This window comes from Notothenia coriiceps, unplaced genomic scaffold, assembly GCF_000735185.1.
Source record: "Notothenia coriiceps isolate Sejong01 unplaced genomic scaffold, NC01 NC01_scaffold00024489, whole genome shotgun sequence".
NCBI lineage: Eukaryota > Metazoa > Chordata > Actinopteri > Perciformes > Nototheniidae > Notothenia > Notothenia coriiceps.
Window position 1 is genome coordinate 11,939 of NW_011357190.1, and position 24,421 is coordinate 36,359.

Consider the following 24,421-nt stretch of genomic DNA (forward strand, 5'->3'; position numbering starts at 1 on the left):
CACACACAGACACACACACACACACACACACACACACACACACACACACACACACACACACACACACACACACACACACACACACACACACACACACACACATCTGGGGACAGAGTGAGATTGATGACGAGCCACCAATCGGCTTCAGGCAAGAGAGGGAGAGATAAACGCATCACATTATGGCCTATTTGTTTTGACTAATTAAAAGGCAAATTAGCAGAGTTAATAAATGGATTAGAGCTCTGTGTATGGGTGTGTATGGGTGTGTGCGCGTGTTTGTTGAACTCAAAAACTTGTCCTGTTTTTCTTGAAACTGTGACTACGTTTTCAGCTGCAGGCTGAGATGTCCAAAGCAAACACAACCAGAAAGAGAAGAGACAGAGACGACCAAAATGTCCGGAGCTTCTGGGCCTTTGTAGCATGTCATAACCCTCTCCCAGATTTCTACAGTGTTTTCTGGCATATATATAAAAGGCAATATGCCAAAAAAGACACTTTAATACATTCATAGATTTAACAGTATCCTAACTAAATGTAACACATGACAGTAGGCTTTGATGTCACACCATCTAATGAATAAAGAGAGTAAAGAGGGGAGAACGAGGAAACCTATAAATGAAAACAACACAGCTGACAGATTTCTTTATTTTTATCTTTGTCTCAAGTCTACAATAAAGACTGGCAAATCTCATGAATGAGTTGTTTTTTAATGAAATATATAACAGTGAAAAACAGCATCAGGATTTGTATTGTCTAAACTTGATAATATGCACTAAAGATAAAGAAATGCAAGTGCTTTTCACTAGAAAACGGGAGCAGATACATCTAGGTACCCATAGGGAAACCCCGCACATCAGTATCGGCACTATTTCAGTAATTCAATACAAATTCTCTTTACTTTAGAGGTCAAAAGCACCAACGATGTGCAAACTCAATCATTAGTAACCAACACAGTCTCCAATAGATGACTCAAATCATCCCAAAGCAGCAGGTAGTTTGTATATCGATATTAAGTGGTACAGACCTGTGTCGACAATTACAACAAAACCACTTACTGTACACTGTATGCACGCTGTGTATTGTTTGTCTGCAAGGAAGTTATGCAGTGGGGGGAGGGTGTGTATACACAGTAGATATAATAACCTAGGTCAACATGTTGACAATGGACCCTTTGACTGATGGCAGGAATATAGGGCCACACACACACACACACACACACACACACACACACACACACACACACACACACACACACACACACACACACACACANACATCGACATTCAAAGAGCATTTGGTAAGGTGCTGGTGGTAATTATTGCCCCGCTCTTGAAAGACTCCCTGAGGTGATACTAAACACAACTCTCACACAACAGTGACATAACACCCTGCCTCACACCACCACCATCTCCACTCACACTGCTGATAGTTGACACACACGTCAAACCGATTAGAATCTTGGACTGTTCCATCACAAAACAGGCGAAACCTGCCTAAATCCTAACTAAATTAACCTACATTTACTTAACATTTTCCATCCATCCATCTTCTCCCACTTATCCGTGGTCTGGTCGCGGGGGTAGCAGTTCCAGCAGAGAGCCCCATACGTTCCTTTCCCTGGCCACATCAACCAGCTCGGACTGGGGGATCCCAAGGCGCTCCCAGGCCAGGGAAGAGATATAATCCCTCCACCTGGTCCTAGGTCTACCCCTTGGGCTCTTCCCAGCTGGACGTGCCTGGAACACCTCCCAGGTGGCATCCTTATAGGTGCCCGAACCACTTAACATTTTATACCAGAATAAGTATTTTGCCAGACAGCCAATTGCACTAGCAAACAAAAAAGAAAATTGGCAAACAAGAGTTTCATAATACAAACGATAGAATAAACAAATTCCCTCAAAAATGTTATGCCTGCTTGCCAAAGACAAAACCTTAATCACACTTGAGATCTCCAGCTTGTTTATTCAGTTGAGGAAATTCCGATTGTCTAATGTCGCCAATGTTTACAACACGGCAAATATTTTTGAAAATAGCCAAAGAACAGCTGTTTCTGAGGAATCATGTGCCAACACAAATATAGCTGCTGCTCCACCCCCACTTCTTACTTCCTTTGACTCATCTTTTTAGTTAAAACATTCAGTTTCAAATTCAACTGATGTTTGTTTAATAGTATTTCACAACAGAAGCAGGGAAGCCCCGTCTCACTGTGTTCTATATTCTGCAGATCTATACGAATTCATCCAGTGGGATTTGTTGCCTGCTGGGATGATAAACCAATTCCATTTCTAAAGTGTCTCATTAAGAGCTTCAAAAATGTGTCAACAGAAGAAAAGAAAAAAAGCCACGTACATACTGATAAATTATGAATCTTTAAAGTCATTTTTCATGCAAAAATGGCAGGACATGCTCTTTTTAGTATCTGAAATATAGAGATGTTCTTCTTATCTCCATTTGAAAATAATACCATCATATTTAACTGAATGTCTTATGGGTTTTGGATGGAATATTTTTTTTTTTTTCTTTGTGGCCTCGTGAATCACAAGGATAGTGAACGCACCACTCACTACATGTGTGTGGATGAGCGTGTGTGTCCGTGTTGTGTTTCCATGTGTGTGTTGGTTAAGTAGCACGAGTGACAGATGTGGCCGAAATCCCTGCTTATTTTTCCGGACCTGGTCATATAGTCAGAGTGTATTGTGTGTACAGTATAGTGTGTTTCCAGGCCTTGAGTGCAGTAAAGTACGGATGCCAGATAACAATAGACTGTATGTTCATGTAAGAAGAGCCCCCACCTGCTGCAGTATGACATGATGTAACGTAAGGATGAGGCTGTCTGACTGACTGACTGACTGACTGACTGTCTGACTGACTGACTGTCTGTCTGTCTGTCTGTCTGTCTGACTGTCTGGCTGTCTGTCTGGCTGTCTGACTGACTGACTGACTGTCTGTCTGTCTGTCTTACATTTCACCTTTATATTATCCAAGATGTATTTAATACTAACGTAATCAGTGCCATTAGAAGTGGTTGTTTTGTAGCTTTACAGAATGTCTTTTATTTATTTTGTCACTTTACAGAAAGTCATCAGAATGAATCGGAAGGTTTACCCGAGTAAAGTTATGCTGTAGTTACTTTAACCACCCATGTTGCACCCCTGCGATTTAATACCACACGCAAACATGGGTTTTCCCAACATAGTGTTTTGTGTGAAAGTAAACAGTAATGATGGTAACTATACAGTAGCTGCCTCTGAATTGTATATTCCCTACTGTATATAACTGGGACATAAACATAAAATAAGCAGACTAGAGAAGAAAGGGAAAATCAAAAAATGCAGTGTTGTGCATTTATAAAAATGGTTTTAAGTAGGATCAAGTGTATCAGGTGGTGACAAAAAACGAAACACAGCACGATGAGCAGTGTGAAACTAATGCTTCACAGCTGCAAACATTGTAGAGAACAAAGCTCCACCTAAATGGTGGTGTGACCTAAATGACACGGTCCATCTTAACACGGCTGTAAAGATGCTGCTGTGGGAACATATCTAGACCCTCCAGAAAAACTCGATTCTGCAATCGCAGAATTTACCGCATAATCAGCAAAATGGCGTAGATTTTTAAAAAGCCGCATATTTATCAAAAGGCCGCATAATCCCCGCATTTTTCCACACAAAGTTGAGAAGAAAAAAATTAACTCGTCTTGACGTGACTTCATCAGCTCGCGCATCACAGAATGTAAACAACACTGTATAGAGCTCATTTACCGACGAACATTTCTACGAAAGACCGGGCAAAAAGTGGGGGGAAACTATTCTGCACCCCGTGCAACTGTGTGTTGGGGCATAAGAGAAAATCGACGGTGACGACCCACTTTGATTCATTCAAACATTCGAAAATGCTTTCTGCTGCTGCGGACAAGAAAGCCAAACAACTCACGTTCACGAGGCATCAACCTCCAAAACCCTTTCGAGGGCTACAAGAAACGAGGTGAGTAGCCTACAAGATTGAAGCTGGTCAGATAACGAACGAGTAAATGAAAACAGAATGAGGCGGAGAAGTGTGTGTGTGTGTGTGTGTGTGTGTGTGTGTGTGTGTGTGTGTGTGTGTGTGTGTGTTGTGTGAGATTAAAATAGCCCAATTGCTTTTACAATAAATAAACATTGAATGTGTTTAATAGAATAGTAAAAGGGGTTTAACGTTAGTGGTAGGTTGTGTGTGAGAGAGAATAAATAAGACAGCCCAATATTTAAAAAAATTGTTATTCTTTTTCCCCGCATATTTCGCAACTTTCCGCAACTTCCCGAAATTTCACCGCATAAAATCACATAAAAACCCCGCATGTTTAAATCGCATAATCAAGGAATTTTGCCCGCGTTTTTCTGGAGGGTTTACATATCAGTGATTTTAGTGAGCTGAGAATCATAAAGCAATATTACTCAACACAAAATGGACTCAGGTGTATCAGTACTGAATGATGAATGAATTCTGAAGTTGAGGTTTCAAGACTGCCTCGTTGGGTATCTACACTGCAATCAGACAATGACATGGAAAACAATAGACACCAATAACATCCCTGCAGTTTCCTTCACATCGCCCTGATCGGATATCTCTGGGCTAGGGGATAACATTTCAGGCAAACTTTACTAGGGCTACTATAAACTATGATAATACATGTGTTGAAAGATATGCGAGAGAAATGTACAAAGCAAAACAAAAACAGATTTTATGACGGACAAAGATGAAGGGCCTTTTCTTTGTTGTGGTCAGCGTGGCAGTGTAAGGGCGGACATCAAAGTGCAGATGATGGACAGAGATGAGAGAGGAAAGGTCTGGAAGCCATATGAAACAACAGGAAGAGAGAAAGACATATAGGCCTGGCAGTAAGAGGGCAGAGAGGAAGAGTAAAAAAAACAGAGGAAGTAGGAAAGGAAGGCTCAGGCAAAAAACGAGAGTGACTAACAATGGAAAATGCTGAAACATCATGTCACATCTGTGCACACACTCGCATTAACACACACTCGAAAATGTTTTGTCAGATGGACGATGAGAATTTAAAATCCTCCTAAAAGGCGTATTCTGTCATTTTTAATTCGCCTGGAGTTTGAAAACAAAGCCCAGCACAGGCTCGATCTGTTCTCAGCAGATTTCACCTCAGCCCTGCTGTCAGTTCAGTGTGGCTCTCCAGAGGAAACACAACGAACATCTGGCTATTTGTGATATTTTTACTCCAAAACCACAGTCGCGCAAAATCTAGAACACAGCCTCAACGTGAACTCTTTATTTGCACTCTTCAACTGCACCAGTCTCCATGTACAGTAATGAAATACATATGTTGTAGGATTTCTACAGGTCTACCATAATCTAATGTAGAAAATTGATTATTGATATTAAATTACCAATGCAATAATGCAAAAAGGGGTTTTGCTTGTTTTTAAGACATGAAGGGAAGAAGTGCACATTGACAGCTGTAGTACCATGTGTTTGAGAAGTGAAAGTAGTATTAAGGAAAGAGTGTTATAGTTGTAAAACCTTTGTTTTCAGAAGTGTGTGTTTGTATATAAATCTCATTACCCCGCAGCACACACACAACCTGCCAACGTGCAGTCCTGCATCTGGCTCTTTGGAGTGTGTTATACTATGTAAGAACAACACCTTATATTCCATGACATTTTAAGCACTGCTTTCATCTCAATCAGGCCTTCCATGACTTGTCTTCTGCAGAAAATCCCAACATAAACAAACTATTCAGTCATACTTCAATGTGCAAAACTAGCTATAAAATAGATAAATAACTTAGTCATGAAATGTAGCATAAAGATAAAAACTTCCAAGCATATACCATAGAGTGGCGTGGTCAGCAGTCTGCAAAGGCTGATCGCTACTACTGAAATCAGGGCTTACACACAGCTAGACCCCTCCAAACACACACACCGCTAAATTTAGCCATTTCTTATTAACTTCGCTGTCGCATTCCATCAAGAGCAAATTGGTCTCTGACAGATTTCGTTTTATTAAGCGGAGGAACTGTAGGACAGCGCTGAGTAGAGGCAGCTGGAGTCGAGACATTACATGTGATGATCAACAAGTACTTTTGGTAACACTGCTGAAGGGAATGCATGCATATACAAATATAGAAATGATATAGAGAAAACAACACTTGATATCATCATTAATCTTCTTCTCCCTTGCATTTTCACTCCCTAACGCTCCTTTGTGCCATGGCTTTGGCCGTGTCTACATTCTGGGCGGGCTGCAAAGAGGCGTGAGATAGGGCAGCTGCACACATACACACATACAGTCCAAGTCAGATGCTGTTCAATATGCCTTCACTTCTTCGTCTTTCCCACTCTTTTCCCTTTTTTTCTCTTTTCCGGTCTGTATCAAACCATCTCTTTTGTTCCTCCTCATGGGACCAGGTCGACCTCTAGAACCAGTCCAGGATCCCCTCGCTGGAACGAGTCCTGTGGGAACTGACTTGTGGAGTCTGTCTGCGTAATGACTGCTCTTTATCCCTGAATGGACCATGGTGGGCCTAAGTGAATAATGACTAGGGGTGTGTGTGCACGTGTGTGTGTGTGTGTGTGTGTGTGTGTGTGTGTGTGTGTGTGTGTGTGTGGCAAACAGGAAAAGATGATGGTTGAAAAAACTGTAAACAGCAATTAGTTTATCTAGGCATGACTGTGCATTGTTATTTTTTGTGAAGCGATAAAGGTCTAACAAAACTTTGATCTCATTCAAGCAGTTTGGTTTACCGTGTATACTGAGTAGCTTCGTTTGTGCACAAACACTCATGGCCAGTGTGGTGCCAGCCTGAGCCAAATATGCCCATCAACAGACAAGCCAAGTGTGTCTACGCAGACACACACACACAGGTCCTTGAGGAGCCCTTGAACAAAGCAACACACACTAAAGAGGATGGCATGCTACAGTTGAAAGATTATCGGTCAAAGGCATTCGTCTATAAATAACTGAGCGATGGGGGAGGAAAGTACAGGCAGTTTTTTAATGAGTGTCTACTAAAGGAAAGTTGACTGTGGACATTAGCAGGTCAACTGGGAGCATGTGTCCAATCCAGATTGTCTTTTTTGCTCTCTGTGTTCGTGTGCTGCAGGTAGCTAGTGGGCATCAAGATATCAGACAGGGAAGTCTCTTCTAACTCCAATTAACCTTCACTAGTTTGACCTACTTTAACTATTAAAATAGCATTCTCCCTACTCTACCCAGTGCTATATTTGGCAGAGGAGACTTATTGTTTAATATTTAGTTGAGGGCCCAATTTGCTTAAAAAATTTGAAGTTTTGACATGTCAATGAGTGAGGTTAAAGAGTCCTCTATTAAACGCCCTTTCCTTGATGCAATGTTTGGGCTATCGCAGACAAAAGTCAAGACATTTTGAGAGATACTGGGTGACATCTATAGTCGTAGGTCTAAAGGTAACTTAATTGTTAGGGCAACCAAAACTGGGCTGCATCAAAACTCTTACAGTTTTTGCTTTAGTGCTATATCAGAGAATAGGACATCAAATGATGCATAAAGGCAAGCTGTTGTAATGCTATTGCTTACAAATACAGCATTTTGCTATAATCAGTTAGTCAAATCCATATTCGTGTTGCATTTCTTTCCTTGGCATACTCTCCTCATCTGGCTCCTCTTTTGATTTGTTTTGAACTATGGAAATGGAAGAATGCATTTGTCATTTTCAAAACATCTGAGAGAGTAATTCAAAATCTTCTCTTTTTCACCACTTGGGACAAAATGTAAGGCATGGTCCACTAAGCTATATCTGAAGGCTATATCAATCGAGCATGTTACAGTGCTGGATAACAACATTTTCTAAAATCCCTGCCTGTTCTTAAGCAAAGAAAGTTGTTATATTTTGAAATGTTGATTCTACAAATGTTTATCGAGTCCTTCGACCCTCTTGTCACATTCACAGACAGCATAATGGTGTTGCCATGGATGCACCACGGGAGAGTCTTGTTTTTACTTCCAGCGTCTCTGCCTACTTTTAATTGCCCTGCCATAGTCCCAGTTGTGGCTTAATGTCATTAACACTTCAGGGTGTGGCAGTAACAATGTTTTAGTCATCCATAGCTGAGCTGCCACACTTTATTTAAACTCTTGACTCTTGAGTGTCAGGTGGTCTCCTCTGAGGCTGCAGAGAATGACCTCCGACCTGCTGACCTGTACTTCAGCACAAATGGATTAACAGTGACAGTGGTGACAGTCAAAACACACAGAGGTAAATCCCATTTGCCCATCATGCTCCTGTTCTAACTGCCCCCGATGATTACTTTGACAAAAAGCAAGACGAGACGCTACACACACACTCACAGACACGTCACACCCACTTACTACGCCCTTCCCTCAATGTCAGTCACCAGCATATAGGGGCCCCTCTTTTGCCCCTCACGAGTAACATGATCCATGGACGACCTGAGGTTAGAGTTGGAATCCTAACCCACAGTAGTTGAAGACAAAAGAGTGACTGGTCACAGTTAAATGCTAACATGCAAACCATAAGGTGGTAGGATTATGGATAACATTCCTTCAAGCCTGGTCAAATAACCTAAAAGGCAGCTCTTTATCATGAGGTTGCATCAAATGTTAGGTAAAAGCCCCTTCAGAACAAGAAATAGCTTGTATCACCACTGTGCAAAACACTGCTACATCTCTATGGAGGCTTTGTTTCTGCACTACACATTGACTTTCATTTAAATGCTCATTCAAAACATCTCTACCAACTGTTCTGTATTATGACACATTCAAATCCTAGAGTGATACGGAGAGGGTCGTTCAAAGGGCATTTTTTATGTTTGTATGGAAAGAGTTAGCATACATGCCTGTGTTGTAATGAATCTGAAGTCAGTGCTTCTGTAAAACCAGAGCTGGCCTTGGGGCTATGTGGGAGCTATGCATCGCAAAGTAACACACTGCATTCCAGTCTACTCTATCACACCTTGTCTTCAGCTGTTGGCCTTCACTGAATGATTGAGTGAATGACTTTTATGAAACAAAGCTTTAAGAAGGAACTCCCAGCCCCACCTAGACCTGCATCAAGCCCTCAACAAGTACAGATAATAGAAGTAGTCAGGTCGTGCCAAGCAATAACAGAGGGGATTAGTTAAATGTCTGGTAGCTGTCACGTAGCAGCGCGTACCCACTAAACTAGACTATCAGTCTATGTGTATGTGTATGTGTATGTGTATGTGTGTATGTGTGTGTGTGTGTGTGTGTGTGTGTGTGTGTGTGTGTTCAATTCATTGCTCATCATACATCACATTCGCTTGTGTCTGGAAACTGCCTGCCTTGCTTATCATTTCCCTGCAACCAGTTTTTGTATCTGTGTGTTTGTGCGTGAGGGACTGAGTCACAGTCAGACCAAAGGCAGGGTGAATAGATAGGAAGGATGGCAGTAAAATGGGAACAAAAACTGATGACTCAGAACTCAAATCCTCCTCTGTCACCAACGTTCAGCGGAATTAGGGTTTGTCATGTGATTTTGTACATAGCCAAATTATATTACCAAAGAAGCCAAGCTGGAAATAAATGGGACACAAAATCCCCTAACAAATGTGTTTGTTAATACAACCACATAACAACCCATTAAATAGGAATTAGTGATATAAAAGTAGAAGATAAGCACTCACTCAAAGGCTCTATTGGAGGTCTGTATCAGAGCAGACAAAATGACAGGCATATCCCTCAATCTTTGCGTAGCTGGCAGAGAGAGAGATAGTGTAAGTTAATGTATAACCACTGAGTGTGGGACTACAGGAGGTAGCTTTACAAGGGCAGCAAAATAAATCAGAAAACAACAAAAGTCAGAACAGGCTGCACCAAAGAGAATTGATTTCCCATTTGTCTTTGAGTTGACCAACTTTGTTTACACGCGTATAACAGAAAGAAGAAATGGGGGGTTAGGGTTCGTTTAAGGGTTTTAAGGCCTCCTGTGATCTCTGTATCCTTTGAAGACCTGAACACAGATGGTGAGTCCGTTGAGAGGAAATCCATCATTTCTGACAGGACTCAACACCCCGATTACCATAAGTGTGAAACTGTGAATCCAAGCAAACTTAGGCCATGTGTCACCAGTCTCTCCTCCCTGGTTCTCTCAATGGACAAAATGTGACAGTCACCTTGGACCTGACCAGCATCTCTCTCCACAGCAAGGACTATGTTATTATGATAGAGCAGCAAAAGTCCATAGGAAAAACACAACACCAGAAAGACATCAATTAAAAATAAGACATATCAAATTAAATTAATTCAAAATCATGGTATAAAAGGGGTTATTTTGCCATATATTTACTTTTAGAATATGCACATTACATGTATGTGGGTCACTTTTAGACTTTTATGTGACCAAAAATCAGAGTTGTAGCACTAATAGTTCACACTATCAACAGGTCATCAGCACTGCAAACTTACGGATTGTGACTTTCTTGGGATCAAACTGGCGGATTTCTCCCTGCAGCCTTTGCAGTCTCCCCTGAATCCTGCAGGATCTTCTGAACACCATGCCTGCCTCCATCTCGATGGCCAGGAAGATGTCGCTGGCATGTCGAGAAAGATCGGAAAGTTGGTGAATAATGTTTACAAGTGTATGACAGCCAACCTCATCCAATGAAGAGAACAATACGGGTTTTCGCAGTTTTCCTTTCCCGTTTTCTTCCCTCGGTATCCAGCCATCACACGGCGATAACCTGCTAACACGCCGCGGCTCAATGCTCCTCTGAGGAAAGGGCATATTTATTTCATACCAATAACTCCAGCGGGACCAAACACTGTTCGCGCAAAAACCTTACAGCTTTTAAAACAAATCCAAGAGTCATCGCCGTCCTGCTATTATTTGCGAAGCAGTAAAATCCTTCAATCCCGCCATATTTTTGTTTTTCAAAGCATGGGACTTTGTGCTGCTGTACACTGCAGACGTTGCCTCCCAAAGTCTATTCAAATTCAACCCGACTGAGTGCAGGCTGGAGAGAAAAGAGAAAAAACACAAGGAAAAGTAGGGGGGGAATAAAAACCCGGAGAATACTATAACCACCTGTAGCAACTGGAACTGGAGCCAGATATTCAAACAGAGGCTTTACCTGAAAGTCAGTTACACGGTCTGATGGAAAACATGGACCGGAGCTCCTCCAAACTGAACCGGACGGGCTGGGGTCACCAACAGACTGAAAAGATAGATATCACGGCTTGAGGTTTAAAGTTAGTATATTTATCATGGTCTATAAACCACTATGTCTAAGAATAGTAACTCACATTCACTTTGACTCCTTATTTCACAGCAATCCCTTCAATTATGAATAATCTAATAACTTTAGACTAATACCTAACCTTTAATTCCCTAATATTTTTTTTTTTTAATGTAAATACCCAGAAAAATGTTATGCAAATTTAGGTGAAGAGTTTTGGGACAATTAATGTACCTTTTATTCAAATGTAATAGTTCTACTCCAAGTAGCATAACAACTTCACTGTAAATGCAGATCTAGCCTAACTCCTAAAACTCGGAACACAAATGGAGATAACATTTACTTTTTTTAAATGTAGCCTATCTTTCTTTTGAAAATGTGAATAAATAAACCTAATTAAATGGACATTATATAAGGACATGATGTACCTGTTCGTTTAGGATGTGTTGTGGCATGTTGCTAATTTCCATAGTTAGCTAACCATAAGCATTGCTAATTTACCGTTTCGGGTTATTTATGCTTTTAGCGTGTATTTATATGTAGGCTAGCAAATAACAATAAATCCTGACGGCGTGGGCATTATTGTTATCTGTTGACAGCGGGTGAAACTCTATTTTCTGATATGTAATGAAGGGCCCACCAAACACCTAGGTCCTCAGTGGACAAATTAAGCTTACTTTAGTTAAAACTTTAACATTAAGTAGCATTAGCCTACAATACGCAACAAAGAAAATGTATGTAACAAAACAAATGTTGGATGTTTGCTCATACCTCTTAAAGAACCCTTTGACAACACATTATGTGAACTCTTGTCTGATTTATCTCCTCTCAGTGTTGGCTACTACCCAAGGCATGTTTGTCCTGTCCACGGCCTGGCATTCCCGCGCCGCTCTTTAAATTCCAAAGAACAAACTAGCATACCTTTTACACCCTTTAGCTTTCAACCTGTGGCCTTGCATTCTTATAAAACGATGTCCAGTTGCTCAAATGTGTCTCTGTAGTGTTAATTATGCCACCTGGTGTCTTAAAGTACACACAGCACCTCCATAAGAGTTTCTATATGTAACAATTAATGTAGTGTTTAGTTTACACTGTCAATCTTTTCAATACTTAGTGGAAATGTAACAATTCCTCTCATATTGGTATGCATACCGTAGCTTAATAATATATAAGATTGTTACAATTCTGCTACAATTATCCTCTGAGCATAGTAACTTCCCATGTGCATCATGGAAACATATGTATATTTTCCTGTTATCCTGTTTCACAATGAGTAATATCCGCATTTGTCCTTTCCTGCACCAAGAGTCTCTAAAGCGATTGGTTACACTGGTATTATTCCACCGGCTTAACTCTACATTTTAGTTTTTTAGATGGTCACTTTTGAGTTAATTTCCACCATGGAATCGTTAGCAATTGAAATGTACAGAGTCCTTCTAGGGTCACATGGTGGTAAAAAAAAGTCCTATCTGTGAATCAGTGCCAATGGGTACACAGTTCGTGTTTCTAAATGTAATAGTACCTTACTCATTTTGGAATTGTATCTATTCTGGTTTTACTTTAAAGCCTAATATTACTAAATACAACATTACATCTGTTGTAGCCTACTTATTAGTAGAGTATGTCAATACCATTCTTAATGTCCTTGCATTTTGAATATTTTCTTATTAAATACACATTTGGTTTTCCTGATACAATGTATGTTTTTTAAGCAGTTTATAAATTAAAGGTTTGAATTCATTAAAGCTTCATCAGACAAAATAAAAAATTGTGAAATTACAAAAGCAAACAACCATTTTAGAGATGAACATAGGTTTAATCAAGTCAAAACAATACAAAAAGATGAGCTTTTCTGTCTGTAATGTCAATAGTCTTACCGTTTTAAACTTTCTACGAGTTTTGGACTTTCATTCGGGTTAAAATGTATACATATATCTCATTCACCATATTTTACAGAGCACTGATTCTCAAAACCATAGCCTTCTTCCACATCTAAAAACCCATACATAAACTCATTTATAGAATTATTTACATACAAGGCTTGAACAAGTCAACTCAAACCATTTGGTGAGCAATAAGAAAAACAAACATCACACATCAGAACATTTGGGAACTTTCTTGAACTGTATGGCTTGTTTAAGCCATTTTGTTTTTACAAATCACTGAATGGATGGGAGGCAGGAGTGGCCTTTAATTAAATAATATCAACTTACACTCAGCAAGGTCATTGGAAGATTATTCAATTTGCAAGTTTCTCCATCACTGTGTCTTCAAAGATTGGTTGCATACACACACAATGTACAAATACAGCTCGATGAGTGATAAAGTAAAACACACTGCTCGAAATGCACCAAGGTGGTAGGTACATAAAGCATGTACATGTAAATGTGAAACTGAACAACAGAAAAAAAAAAAACTCAAGAATGGCAACAAATTAACTAAGAAACAAAAGTTGATTACACTAAGTTGTCCCAACTGAGTTAAGTAAGCAACCACGTCACCAACAAATACATCATCTTAGTTTATTCACAACACCTTAATCGAGATGACAATTTGAGTTCATTCATACCAGAAAGGAAAAAGAAACAGACCAACACTGCATTTTGTGTATGGAATTAGATGTTTTTTGAGCGCCGCAGAGATGTAACAATGTATCATGACCTCCAAAAGATGGATTTTCTTTATTTTAAGTAGTATTTGTTTGTCAGAGCTGAGTGCAGCATCTCATAACTCAAACACAAAAACCTCCGGGGTTAATAAAGATCTAACATTTGTAGTAATACTAGCTCCTTTTCTTGATTCAATCATGTAGAATAATTAGCAAAGGAAACTGGGTGATTTTATGTAATCAGTAATGTAGAAACGAGAGAACAAATGATGTATTTGATCATGTTTTTTAACGTCTTATTCTGAATAACACACTGAGATGCTTGAGTTTATAAAGCCCTAGGGCCTACTTTTCCATGTGCATTTCATTCTACTGTATATTTACTCCTTAACACTCATGACAGTAACCATGGAATGACTTCTTGCCTGTCCTTCATGCATTTTGCCAGCAGACCCCATTTCAAAATATCTACTCCTGGTGCTCTCTGTCAATCATATTATATGAAGAAATAAAGGGGAAAGACAGACTGTTTTTGTCCAGAGATAAGCCAAAAAGAGCACTACTTCCACTGAACATTTTCTCAAAACTTCACATATGCATGGTGAATAGGGGAGAGAATAACAGACTACTGTTTTACAACAAAAAGATGGTTTGTGTACAACGGTGTTTTTAATGTGTGAGAGAGACTTGGCAAAGGCTCTCTTGGACCAGAGGCATAGTGTTATGAAGTACATTTGCAATATAATTCGATTTTCAATATTGTCTTGTGTTCGTGTGGGATAAACAACAAACCACTATTACGACCAAACAGGAAACGTTGGCTCGCAGAGTGCTTGGTTGCCTGGTTTCCGTTGACGGCTATGAAAGCGTCTCACTCAGGGCAGAAGCAGCCACAAGGCCACTTTGGACAGTGTAGGGCTGGGTGCTGACAGAAGAGGAGCCCAGGGGGAAAGGTGGTCGAATACAATATGAGAGCGAAGTCCTACAGCTCGGTCTATGTGAGAGCAGTGAGGACCGGTGATGGATTTACAATAGGAATACACACTCCTCTTCCAAGGGCTCGATGACAGGCTCTAGCATGGGTGTATCATGAGACACGCATACACACAAAGTACACACATATTAGTCAATTATCAAATCTAGGGCTCCAGATGTGTCACTTTGTCACCCTCTGGTGGTTTTGTCCAGAACAGATCTGGTATCTCCTTCACACACACACACACACACACAAGCATACAGGCTGCCATCATACAAATCTTCACCTACACACACATCTCACACACACATATATATGAACACACTCCTTGGCTCCCCTGTGTCTGTTTTCAGGCTTATCTGGTGTAGTAGACTCTGTAGTAAACACTCTTGGCGCGCCAGAGAGAATAGGAGTTGTCAAACTTAAGCAGGTAGACTCCGCGGCCGGGGTACTGGTGGCTGCCAGCATACACTTCCTCATGACAGTCCCGCCGGTACACCGGCACAATCTCATCCACCTGGGGCTTCCCCGCCTCCTTCTTCGCTTTCTCTTCCTCACTGGGGGGATCAGCTGAGGACACAAGAACAATGTGTTTTGCTCAGACAGAAAGCAGGAAGGAATCACCAATGAGTCTCATCATTAGGAATAGCACACACACAAAAGGCTTTGCTATCATTATACAACGCTATCGTTATACAACGCTAGGCCTGCCCAATTAAATCGTATTTTAAATCGCAATTACGATTATGGCTTGCAACGATTACGAAAACAACGTAATCGAAATAAAACGATTATTTATTTATTTTTAAAATGACATTTTTTTTTATTATTGGTTTTTCAGTTGAATTATACTTAAAGTTCAGGGTAATCAACTGTTAAAAACATACTGTTCACATTTTTTTTTCTCCAATAAATTGATGTTTTCAAAGTAAATGGATAATCGTTTTTAATAATCGTGATATCAATTATTGACCCAAATAATCGAGATTATGATTTGTGCCATAATCAAGCAGCCATATACAACGCTATCATTAACCTTAATATTATGGAGTTAGTTTTTTACCACAATCCTGATCACACAATGGACATTACATTATTTAATTTGAGCAAACCAAAATCCATTCGAAGTTCTGTGCAGTGTTCGCAAAAGAAATCCCATTGCACATGAGGATTAAGGCATTAACATAATAACATATAATACTGGCATAACGTTGCACCATTGTTAACCCGGGGTTAACACAAGGTTCATGACAAATTGTGACAAAATATCATGCACAAAATTAAGTGTTGTTACACTAAATCAGGGGTAGACATTAAGGGTAAAATGCCACTGGCCCTCCGGCCCGGTGGAATTGTATTCCCACTGGCCCCACCATTGAAACCACTGGCCCGGAGCATTCGTCCAAAAAAAATCGACTTATAATGAAGAAAATGAACACATTTGTTGCAATAGTAATTTATGCTAACTACATTACTACTTGTACTACAACATTTGAATCATCAGTTCTTCCTCATTTCCTCAATTGTTCATATTCGGTTTATTAAAATAATGATACTGTGGTCATTGTTAAAAAATGTCAGCTATTATTATGAGTATTATTATTTGTATAATGCACTTTCTGCCTTCCTGTCATTAGGAGTTAGAAATGTAATGGCTATGTATTAGATTAGATTAGAACCTTGATTATCCTAAACTGCTGGGACATTTCCCTAAAGCCAATACCTTTATATTTTCTACTCTTCACTTACTTGTCAGCATAGGTCGGCATTGATGTACAGAGCCGACAGAAGACCTTGTTTATATTGGCATCATATTGAGAGGTGCAGTGACGCGTCCTAAAACCAGGAAGTAAGCTGCTGGTTCCCTCGACAGAAAGCAATGGGATTTCTCCAAAGGGTTTTGGAAAATAGCTGGAAATAAGGTCTGTGGAAAACAAACCTGTTTGATAAATGCACGTTTTGTTCAGCCGGATAATCTCCACATGTCTACCCTACTTTTATCATTTTTCAAATCATAAATCTAATGGATAGATTATAAAAGGGTTTTAGGACGCGTCACTGCACCACTAGAAGCCAACTCCTTCGATCAAGCTGGCTGAAACTTTCTCTCCCTCTTCTTCTCATGCTCCCTGTCACTCTCCTTTAACTCCTCCGGTGACTTTCTTTTATTTGAAGATTGTTTTTTGCCCGGCGCTTGGCCGGTTACCGCTGGTATTAAAAACATTAATGGCGAATGGTTAGGTGGCGCGATAGTCTGTAGTGAAGGAGCGCACTCCCGCTCACGGGAGCCTGCTCGCGCTCCGCTCCGCAGCAAACAGCTGTAATAATAATAATAATAATGGCTTTAATTTATAAAGCACTTCATATTTGCATTCAAATCCCGAAGTGCTAACATCGTAAAAAGAATAAAAAGCAATAAATAAAAATAAATAAGTAAAAAGAATAAAATAAGATAAAAGGGTGATAATAAGTAAATAAAAGGAGTAATCATCATTGTTTTAAATGACATTCAAAATCTCAGACTCAATCATAATGGGTGGGTCGGCGATGGTTCGTGCCTGCGTGCAGATGTCAGTCTGCTGAATGACCATCGACAAAAGCTGTTTGCTTTTCACCCTAAAACGACAACCGACTCACAAAACGCTATGTTGTAGCGTTAATAAACGAAACAATTTAACTAAATTGCCAATCAAAATACCAATACCACAGGACAATTCTTTTTTTTAAAGCAATATTTTTTGTGGCCCGAGCGGGCAAGTGGAAAGTACGTTATGCTGGCCCGGGGTGTCTAAATAGTGCTTCTGGGCCAGCGGGCCAATTATAATGTCGAGCCCTGCACTAAACACAAAAATGCTACTGCTACTCCAGCTGACAATTAGAAGCAACGTTTAGAAGGACAGGTGTAATTGCTGTTAACAAAACCAAGCCAATTCCACTGCATAAAACTGTCTTTTATCTTCACATATTGCCTCCCTTCCTTTCTTTTCACACCACTGCTCTGGTTTCCACCGTAAGAACACAAGCAGGAATTCCTCCGTTACAACTGTGATGTTTATCTATGGCGTAGTAAAGTTCTGAACTTGAGATAAGAATATAATATCTGAAAAGAAGTTAAACAACTCTTCATTGGCCAATGAGTAAAGTAGGTAAATCAATAAAACATACATTCTTATTCAAAGCAGCCACTTAAAGATGAAGCTCAATAACCACCATTACTTATTATGTAATTAATTGTATGTAGTATATAGTCACCATAGCAAATGGCTCTGAACCTTAGATCAAAAGAGAAACAATGAAATAATGGTGTATTTTTCTTGTATATGCATTAGTGTAACTAAGGGAATGGCTAGTAAAAGTTTTATATTTTTTCCTTTTGTTTATTTAAACAACCACCACTAAAGGTCATGTCACGCCTGCCAATTTGGTTTTTATTTAGTTTTGTTTATAAATCAGAAACACTGCAGGTATATTCAAACATATCTCACCTTCTTCATCGTCGTCCTCATCACTGGATTCTGACACGTGCACGCTGACAGAGGCAGTAGAAGCGTCCGTCCACTCGAAGAAGACCCCAAAGCCGATGTCGTAATAGTCCGTGGCAAACTCCCAGAACAGGTAGGCGCCCTCCTCGTGGGTGGGCACCCTCACTGTCACCACCTCACCGCGGCCCACCGTGATCACACTGTCTGCGTCCTGCCGGATCTTCTCCTTGAAGTCCTTGATCTGTGGCCGTGTCCACATGGAGGGGGCGGCGATGACTGGTGGGGAGTCAGCTGTGAGCAATGAACACAAAATTACATGTTAGAATCTGTTGCGAAATCTGCTTATACAGCTGTCCTTTTTAGATGGTTTTTTTCCAGCAAACAGACTAAATGCCAATCTAGCTCAACTAACAAGCCATATGTTTACACGAGTGAGTGTGTGTGTGTGTGTGTGTGTGGCCTAGCATTACTATACTTGTGGGGACCTAAATCTGTTTACAGTCACGTGTGGGGACTGGCCTCCCTTATGGGGACAAAATGGAGGTCCCCATGAGGGGAATCATTCATTTTAGGGTGAAGACTTGGTTAGGGTAAGGGTAATGGTTAGGGTTAGGCATGTGTTGGTTATGGTTAAGGTTAGGATAAGTCTCCAGGAAATGCATGTAAGTCAATGTAATGTCCCCTGAAGTGATGTATACATGGTGTGTGTGTGTGTGTGTGTGTGTGTGTGTGTGTCAGCTCACAGCTGTAGAGGGCAACATGCCAGCCCCAAAGTCAGCCTCTATTGTCCGAGTAACGGTCGGCAGGATCAATATCAATATAGAACAATATCTTATTAGGACTTCTGTGTGTGTGTGTGTGTGTGTGTGTGTGTGTGTGTGTGTGTGTGTGTGTGTGTGTGTGTGTGTGTGTGTGTGTGTGTCAAAGAGAGCATGTGTGCCAAATGTCAAAAGTTTATTTCTGCAGTGCTGGCTGACCATCCATCTTTCCTCAAAACATTGTTTTGAGAGTGGTGAGCCACGCATAGGGAATTCATTTGGCTCAGGATGTATGTTTTGGAATCAGACCAAGGCCTTGTTCATTGCTGGTGCGAGTGCCTACTCTTGTGAAAGCACAATGTGTGGCTGGATGATAGCAGCCTATCATGTATCACTTGTTGGAGCTCCTCTCCTTCCTGCCCTTCAGGTCACATCAACAAGGACACAGCAGATAAGAATCAGGTTTCAAGTTCTGGTATAAAGCTTTGTTAGTTTGAGCTTAGATTCCTTCCAGTTGTTTCTGTGTTTTAATAAATGAGAAAAACGACAGCCCACCAACCTAATAAAGGGCCGTTCTCTGAGACCTCCTCTGCCGGCTCGGGCTCAGGCTCCCGGTCCATGCTCTCAGAGTACGAGTCTGACTGGCCTCCATTGATGGTAGGGGCTTCTTCCCCGGCAGGAGGTGAAGCTGCACACATCGGTCCTGCTGCTGAGGCGACGAGGGGTTCACCACTACTGAAGCCGCTGGATTCAAGGGAGCCCTGCACCATCGAATCCGCCTGCATCTGCTGCTTCTGTAAGGCCGCCTGGGACCAAAGGAGGACAACACTGAGTTAGGACATACTAGGGACTTAAACCAAGATTGTTATGTTACTACAACGCTTTTGGAATGATGAGTCGTGATTTGATATGGGCTACATTTAGGGCTGCACTTTGATATCTTGAATTTTCCTCCTGACGAGTTCACTTGAGATTAAGCATATCAGAAGATACCTCGATTATTTAAGAAGCTTAACTTTTAAACAAATGTTGTTTTCATCTTTTGTAAACCCTTTGAAAGTATCTGAAATTGCAATTTGGTGCAAGACCTTTGTTGCAAATGCTTTATTGTGTGTACCTAACAATCAAGTGTGTAAATAGATTATGTTCTTTCATAGAAATGAATGCTTTATCTTGCAAATATCTAAATTCCAAATTAAATGGTAAATCTAAAAAACAACAAATCAATCACTGGAAGTCTATCCATGCTAGTGATGACACAACAGCTACCTGTTGCTGGGCAAGCTGCACCTGGTAGAGCTGCTGCATGTACTGCTGGTAGTGTTGCTCCTGCAGCTGACGGATGAGGCCCAGCTGTTGCTCCGGGCTGTTGGGGTATTGCTGAGCAGCGTACTGTTGGAACTGCACTGCCGTCTGCGCATTCAAAGCCGCCATTATCTGTTGTCTGAAAACCAGGAAACAGGGCCAGAGTTGGTGAGGAAGAAAATACAGGAAATGGAGAGGAGGGAATGTTGGACAACTGTAGGATTGTATCTTAGAGAGAAGAGTGATAGAGGAGGCATTGTCTCTTTTTTTTAGCAGGTATCAGCCGAGCAAGGACCTTGCAAATAGCAATGTCAGAGAATTTTAATAATCATGCAAAATGTAGCATTTGCAAAAGACAGCGGTGCAGATAAACATACTTCTGCTGCTCAATCCGTAGCCGTTCGTCCTCTGCATGTCTCCTTTCCTCTTCCTCTCTCCTCAGCCTTTCCTCCTCCTCAAGCCTCCTTCTCTCCTCCTCCTGTCTTTGTCGCTCCCTCTCCTCCTCCTCCAGACGCTGACGCTCCTCCTCTTCTTTCCTGGGGTAGAGCAATGACATGAAGGATATTGTAAATTATGCAAATGGTAAAATTCCTTACAACATTTCATAGACTGTAGTCAATAAATCTTAGTCAATACAAATGTCAGTAAACTAAAAAATCACTACTACTTTCACAGGTTCTCTGGATGCATATAGGCCGAACTAATTCTGTATCTAGACACTGAAGCAGAGAGATCCTCCTCTGGAACTGGAGTCGGGTACCTTACCTTTTTCTTTCCTGCTCCTCCTTTTCGATCTTGTGTGAAGTGACGTATGGAGCAAAGAGGTTACAGCACTTGTTCAGCATCTTGACAAACTCCACCATGGCCTCCTCCTTCTCCATGTTACCTAGGGAAGCCCACTCTTTCCTGCAAGCAGAGCAAGATTGAAGGTGAGGATAAATAACATAGGCAACTGGGCAAAATGGGCTCAGTCATTACGTTCTTGTTTTGTTTACTCCTTTCTAGACACGTTCATATTTAATAATAGCAAAAAAGAGGAATTAAAATGTGTAGCATTTGTAAACACCATTGTTAATTAATAACATAAAGAAACTCTAAGTGAACTCAATCTTAAAATCTGTGTGTCATTACATTTGTGCAATAATGGAATATATGTGAGTGGAAAAGGCCAATAGCATTTTTAGTTTATTTAACTATTTTGACACCAAATAGCTGAAACAACTACCATTTTTCAAAGGGAAAACACACTGGGACGCACAAAACCAGATGTCTGCTGGGGTTACCTGCGGTCGCTGCCCAGGACATCAAAGAAACCGACCTCCGGTGAAGCATCAGGATTATAAGGACCCAGTAACACCTGTTTGTGCAGAGCCACCAGCCGAAGCTTCTCCTCATATGTCGGGTGAAAGGCCTTTCCATCTTTATCTGAGAACAGCAATGTGGGAGCAATGAATTTGCATTCATTTGTTTTTTTACACCCAGCAGTTAAAAGGGGTTGTGAATGCTACAACACAGCCTTGTGTCATCATGGTACACTATGCTAGTAACAACAGTAATAGCATTTAGGCTATTACATTGTCTAGAGTGTTACCTCATAAAATCCTTGTGACTTCAATCCGAGAGAAACGTCCAACTTTCTATGTGAAGGCCTACAGGTTACGCAATTAGACCTCACCCTACTTGACTTCAAACACATGACTACAAATACAAAGCAGAGATTACTCTTGCACAGTGTAGTGGGACCAGATACAAACCTGTTTGCACAATCATCACAAGTGCTTTGCTCTTATATAACCAGTAGCAATGCCAATTTTTTTTAATGAACGTACCTTTTGAGGATGTCTGAAAGGTAAAGGCAAGTGGAGCAACCAAGTGTGGAATACACTATATATCCATATTTCTTATAAATACATTTCTTCTAAGTCCAAAAGACATCAAGGCTGATACACTTGTTTAAACACAATGCTGTTTGGACTTGCTACCTCTTGAATTCAAATGAGATCTTGAAACTCAACATAAATACCATTTTTTTTAAGCAGCACAAAGTATGCAAAGGTTATTACATGTTACTTGTTAGACGCTTTTATCCAAAGCGACTTACATACTGTGGGCAATCCCCACAGGAGCAATTTGGGGTGAAGTGTCTTGCCCAGGGACACAACGACATGCTGACTGCAGTGGGGTTTGAACCTGTGACCCCCTGATCCGAACACCTACAACCCACTACACCACACGCCCCCTATGTTATGTGATAACACTGTTGTTAATGTTGTCTTAATAGTGCTGCCAATAACTCAGACTGCTTGGATGAAAAATTATTCCAGATCTATGCATAGAAAACAAAAACATGCTGTCATGCTACCAACTTGTGCTTTGTATTGGATTTCCTGTTGGAGGTGTAGCAGTAAGGGAGTGGCATGTGCACGGATCAGATGCGTAGGCAGTTAAACTGTAAAACAGTTCCAGTGGTCATTCAACCCTGTGGGAACTGGAAACGTGGCTTTTAGCGGATAAAAATGGGTTGAGCTCAGATCAGACTATGTAATGCAAGGAATAACCAACTTCTAAGGCACAGTGGTGATCTGTCAGCGTCTAACTGATCAGAGAAAGATATGTGTAAGCAGCTGACATGCAGGCTCCCTTTAGCCGCATCAATGACAGGGCAGGGCGTGTTTAAAGCCCACAAACAAATCACTATGAGGCACCATTACGTTAGCATGAACAGCGTCTTACATTACAGCTGATGAAGCAGTCGCTTGACAAGCCAGGTTATTCTTTCCAAAACACAAATAAAAGTACAAAGAAGGTACACAACACAAGGGGGAAATCTTGATGATATTGTTTTGAGGCCACGTATTGACACACTCGGAAGTGGCGTGCTTATTTTTACCCTTTAACAACCAGCTAGCAGCCTGTTAGCTGCGCTGACTGCTGGTTAGCTTTGAAGCTAAAGAAATGTTGCGGCTGACAGCAGCAGCCCCGGTGACAGCTAACAGCTAACGTTAGCAAACGGCTAACTCCACCGAACGGGTGACACGTATTTAAGTCGGTTCTTCCTGCTATCTGCTTCTTTACGTGACATGCGTGAGATTTATAACACATGTAAAATACCTTTGAAGAATTGAAGGCCCATTCCATACAGCTCCAGCAGAGGAAAGCCCCATTTCCTCTCTATGGCTGATCTGGCTGTCTCTCCATCTTCCCCTCCCGCTGCAGCCGGTGTGTCGGTCTCGGGCTCCGCGGCTTCGGGCTCCGGCTCCTGGGCCTGGAGCTGCTCGTCCTCCGGGTCGGGACTGAGGGTGAGGCCATCGATAGACACTTCGAGCCGGCTGGAAGTAGCACTGTCGAGGTCGCCGCTCTGAACCTCTGTCGCCATCATGTAGACTGTCAGCTGAAGCGGCCACGTACCTACTTCCGTTTAGTCTTGGCGGAAGTTCCGGGAGGTTTTTTCTTCCCTCGATGTAAATAATGACGTCGCATTAACAGATTAGATCAATATTTACACAAATTATTTACTTTTTAACAATTGGGAGTGTTATAAATCGGAATTTCCTTTGAATGCTTTTGTTTTTTGTTTTTTATACAATGCATAACGTTTTTTTATTTTTTTTATTCAACGGTTTATTTTATCATGAAAATATGTTATTGTGGAATTTGAAATGACTTTTTATATATAAAATAGATTGCGCTGTTAACAATATTAATATTTTGAAGTTTAAATATGATAGTATTATTTTTTGTCTTGCAGTCCTTTTTATAAAAACATAAACATTTTGGGATCCATTTAATGGGGTAATTAAAGCTGTAAAATAAACATGATGGTCAAACTATGTAACAAAGACACCAAAGCTAAAATACCTCAAATATATCATCAGCATTTCCTGTACTGAAATGTTTTTTTTCAGCAATGTCATATTTCCTGTAATAAACTAACACTTATTGTCAATGTATTAGGCGAGGGACCTTTTCTATCCAGCTTTTATATTAATGAAATGAATTCAAATAATGTTTACGATTGTTTGCTTAGAAGATATGTACACACACTATCATCATACTCATCTTCTGCTTGTGATTGCTATGAGTCTTTACAAAGA

The 24,421-nt window shown here is 40.7% G+C and overlaps 1 protein-coding gene across 1 annotated transcript; it reads right to left on the reverse strand.

The window, feature by feature from the left end:
• Positions 1-12,993: 12,993 nt before the first annotated feature.
• acbd3 (acyl-Coenzyme A binding domain containing 3) lies at positions 12,994-23,743 on the reverse strand. Its single transcript, XM_010782252.1, has 8 exons — positions 23,439-23,743; positions 21,611-21,752; positions 21,093-21,233; positions 20,705-20,863; positions 20,292-20,466; positions 19,582-19,828; positions 18,268-18,555; positions 12,994-15,352 (listed from the first exon to the last, which is right to left on the reverse strand). Exons 1-8 carry the CDS (start codon positions 23,704-23,706, stop codon positions 15,138-15,140), a joined length of 1,635 nt encoding a protein of 544 aa, XP_010780554.1. The 5' UTR covers positions 23,707-23,743; the 3' UTR covers positions 12,994-15,137.
• Positions 23,744-24,421: the final 678 nt, after the last annotated feature.

Coding starts and splice junctions, on each gene's coding strand:
- acbd3 (XM_010782252.1), bottom strand. CDS start 23,706: ATGATGGCGACAGAGGTTCAGAGCGGCGACCTCGACAGTGCTACTTCC. Junction 21,234..21,610: donor GTCCTGGGCAGCGACCGCAG/GTAACCCCAGCA, acceptor CTCTGCTTGCAG/GAAAGAGTGGGCTTCCCTAG. Junction 18,556..19,581: donor AGAGAACGGCCCTTTATTAG/GTTGGTGGGCTG, acceptor CATTGCTCACAG/CTGACTCCCCACCAGTCATC.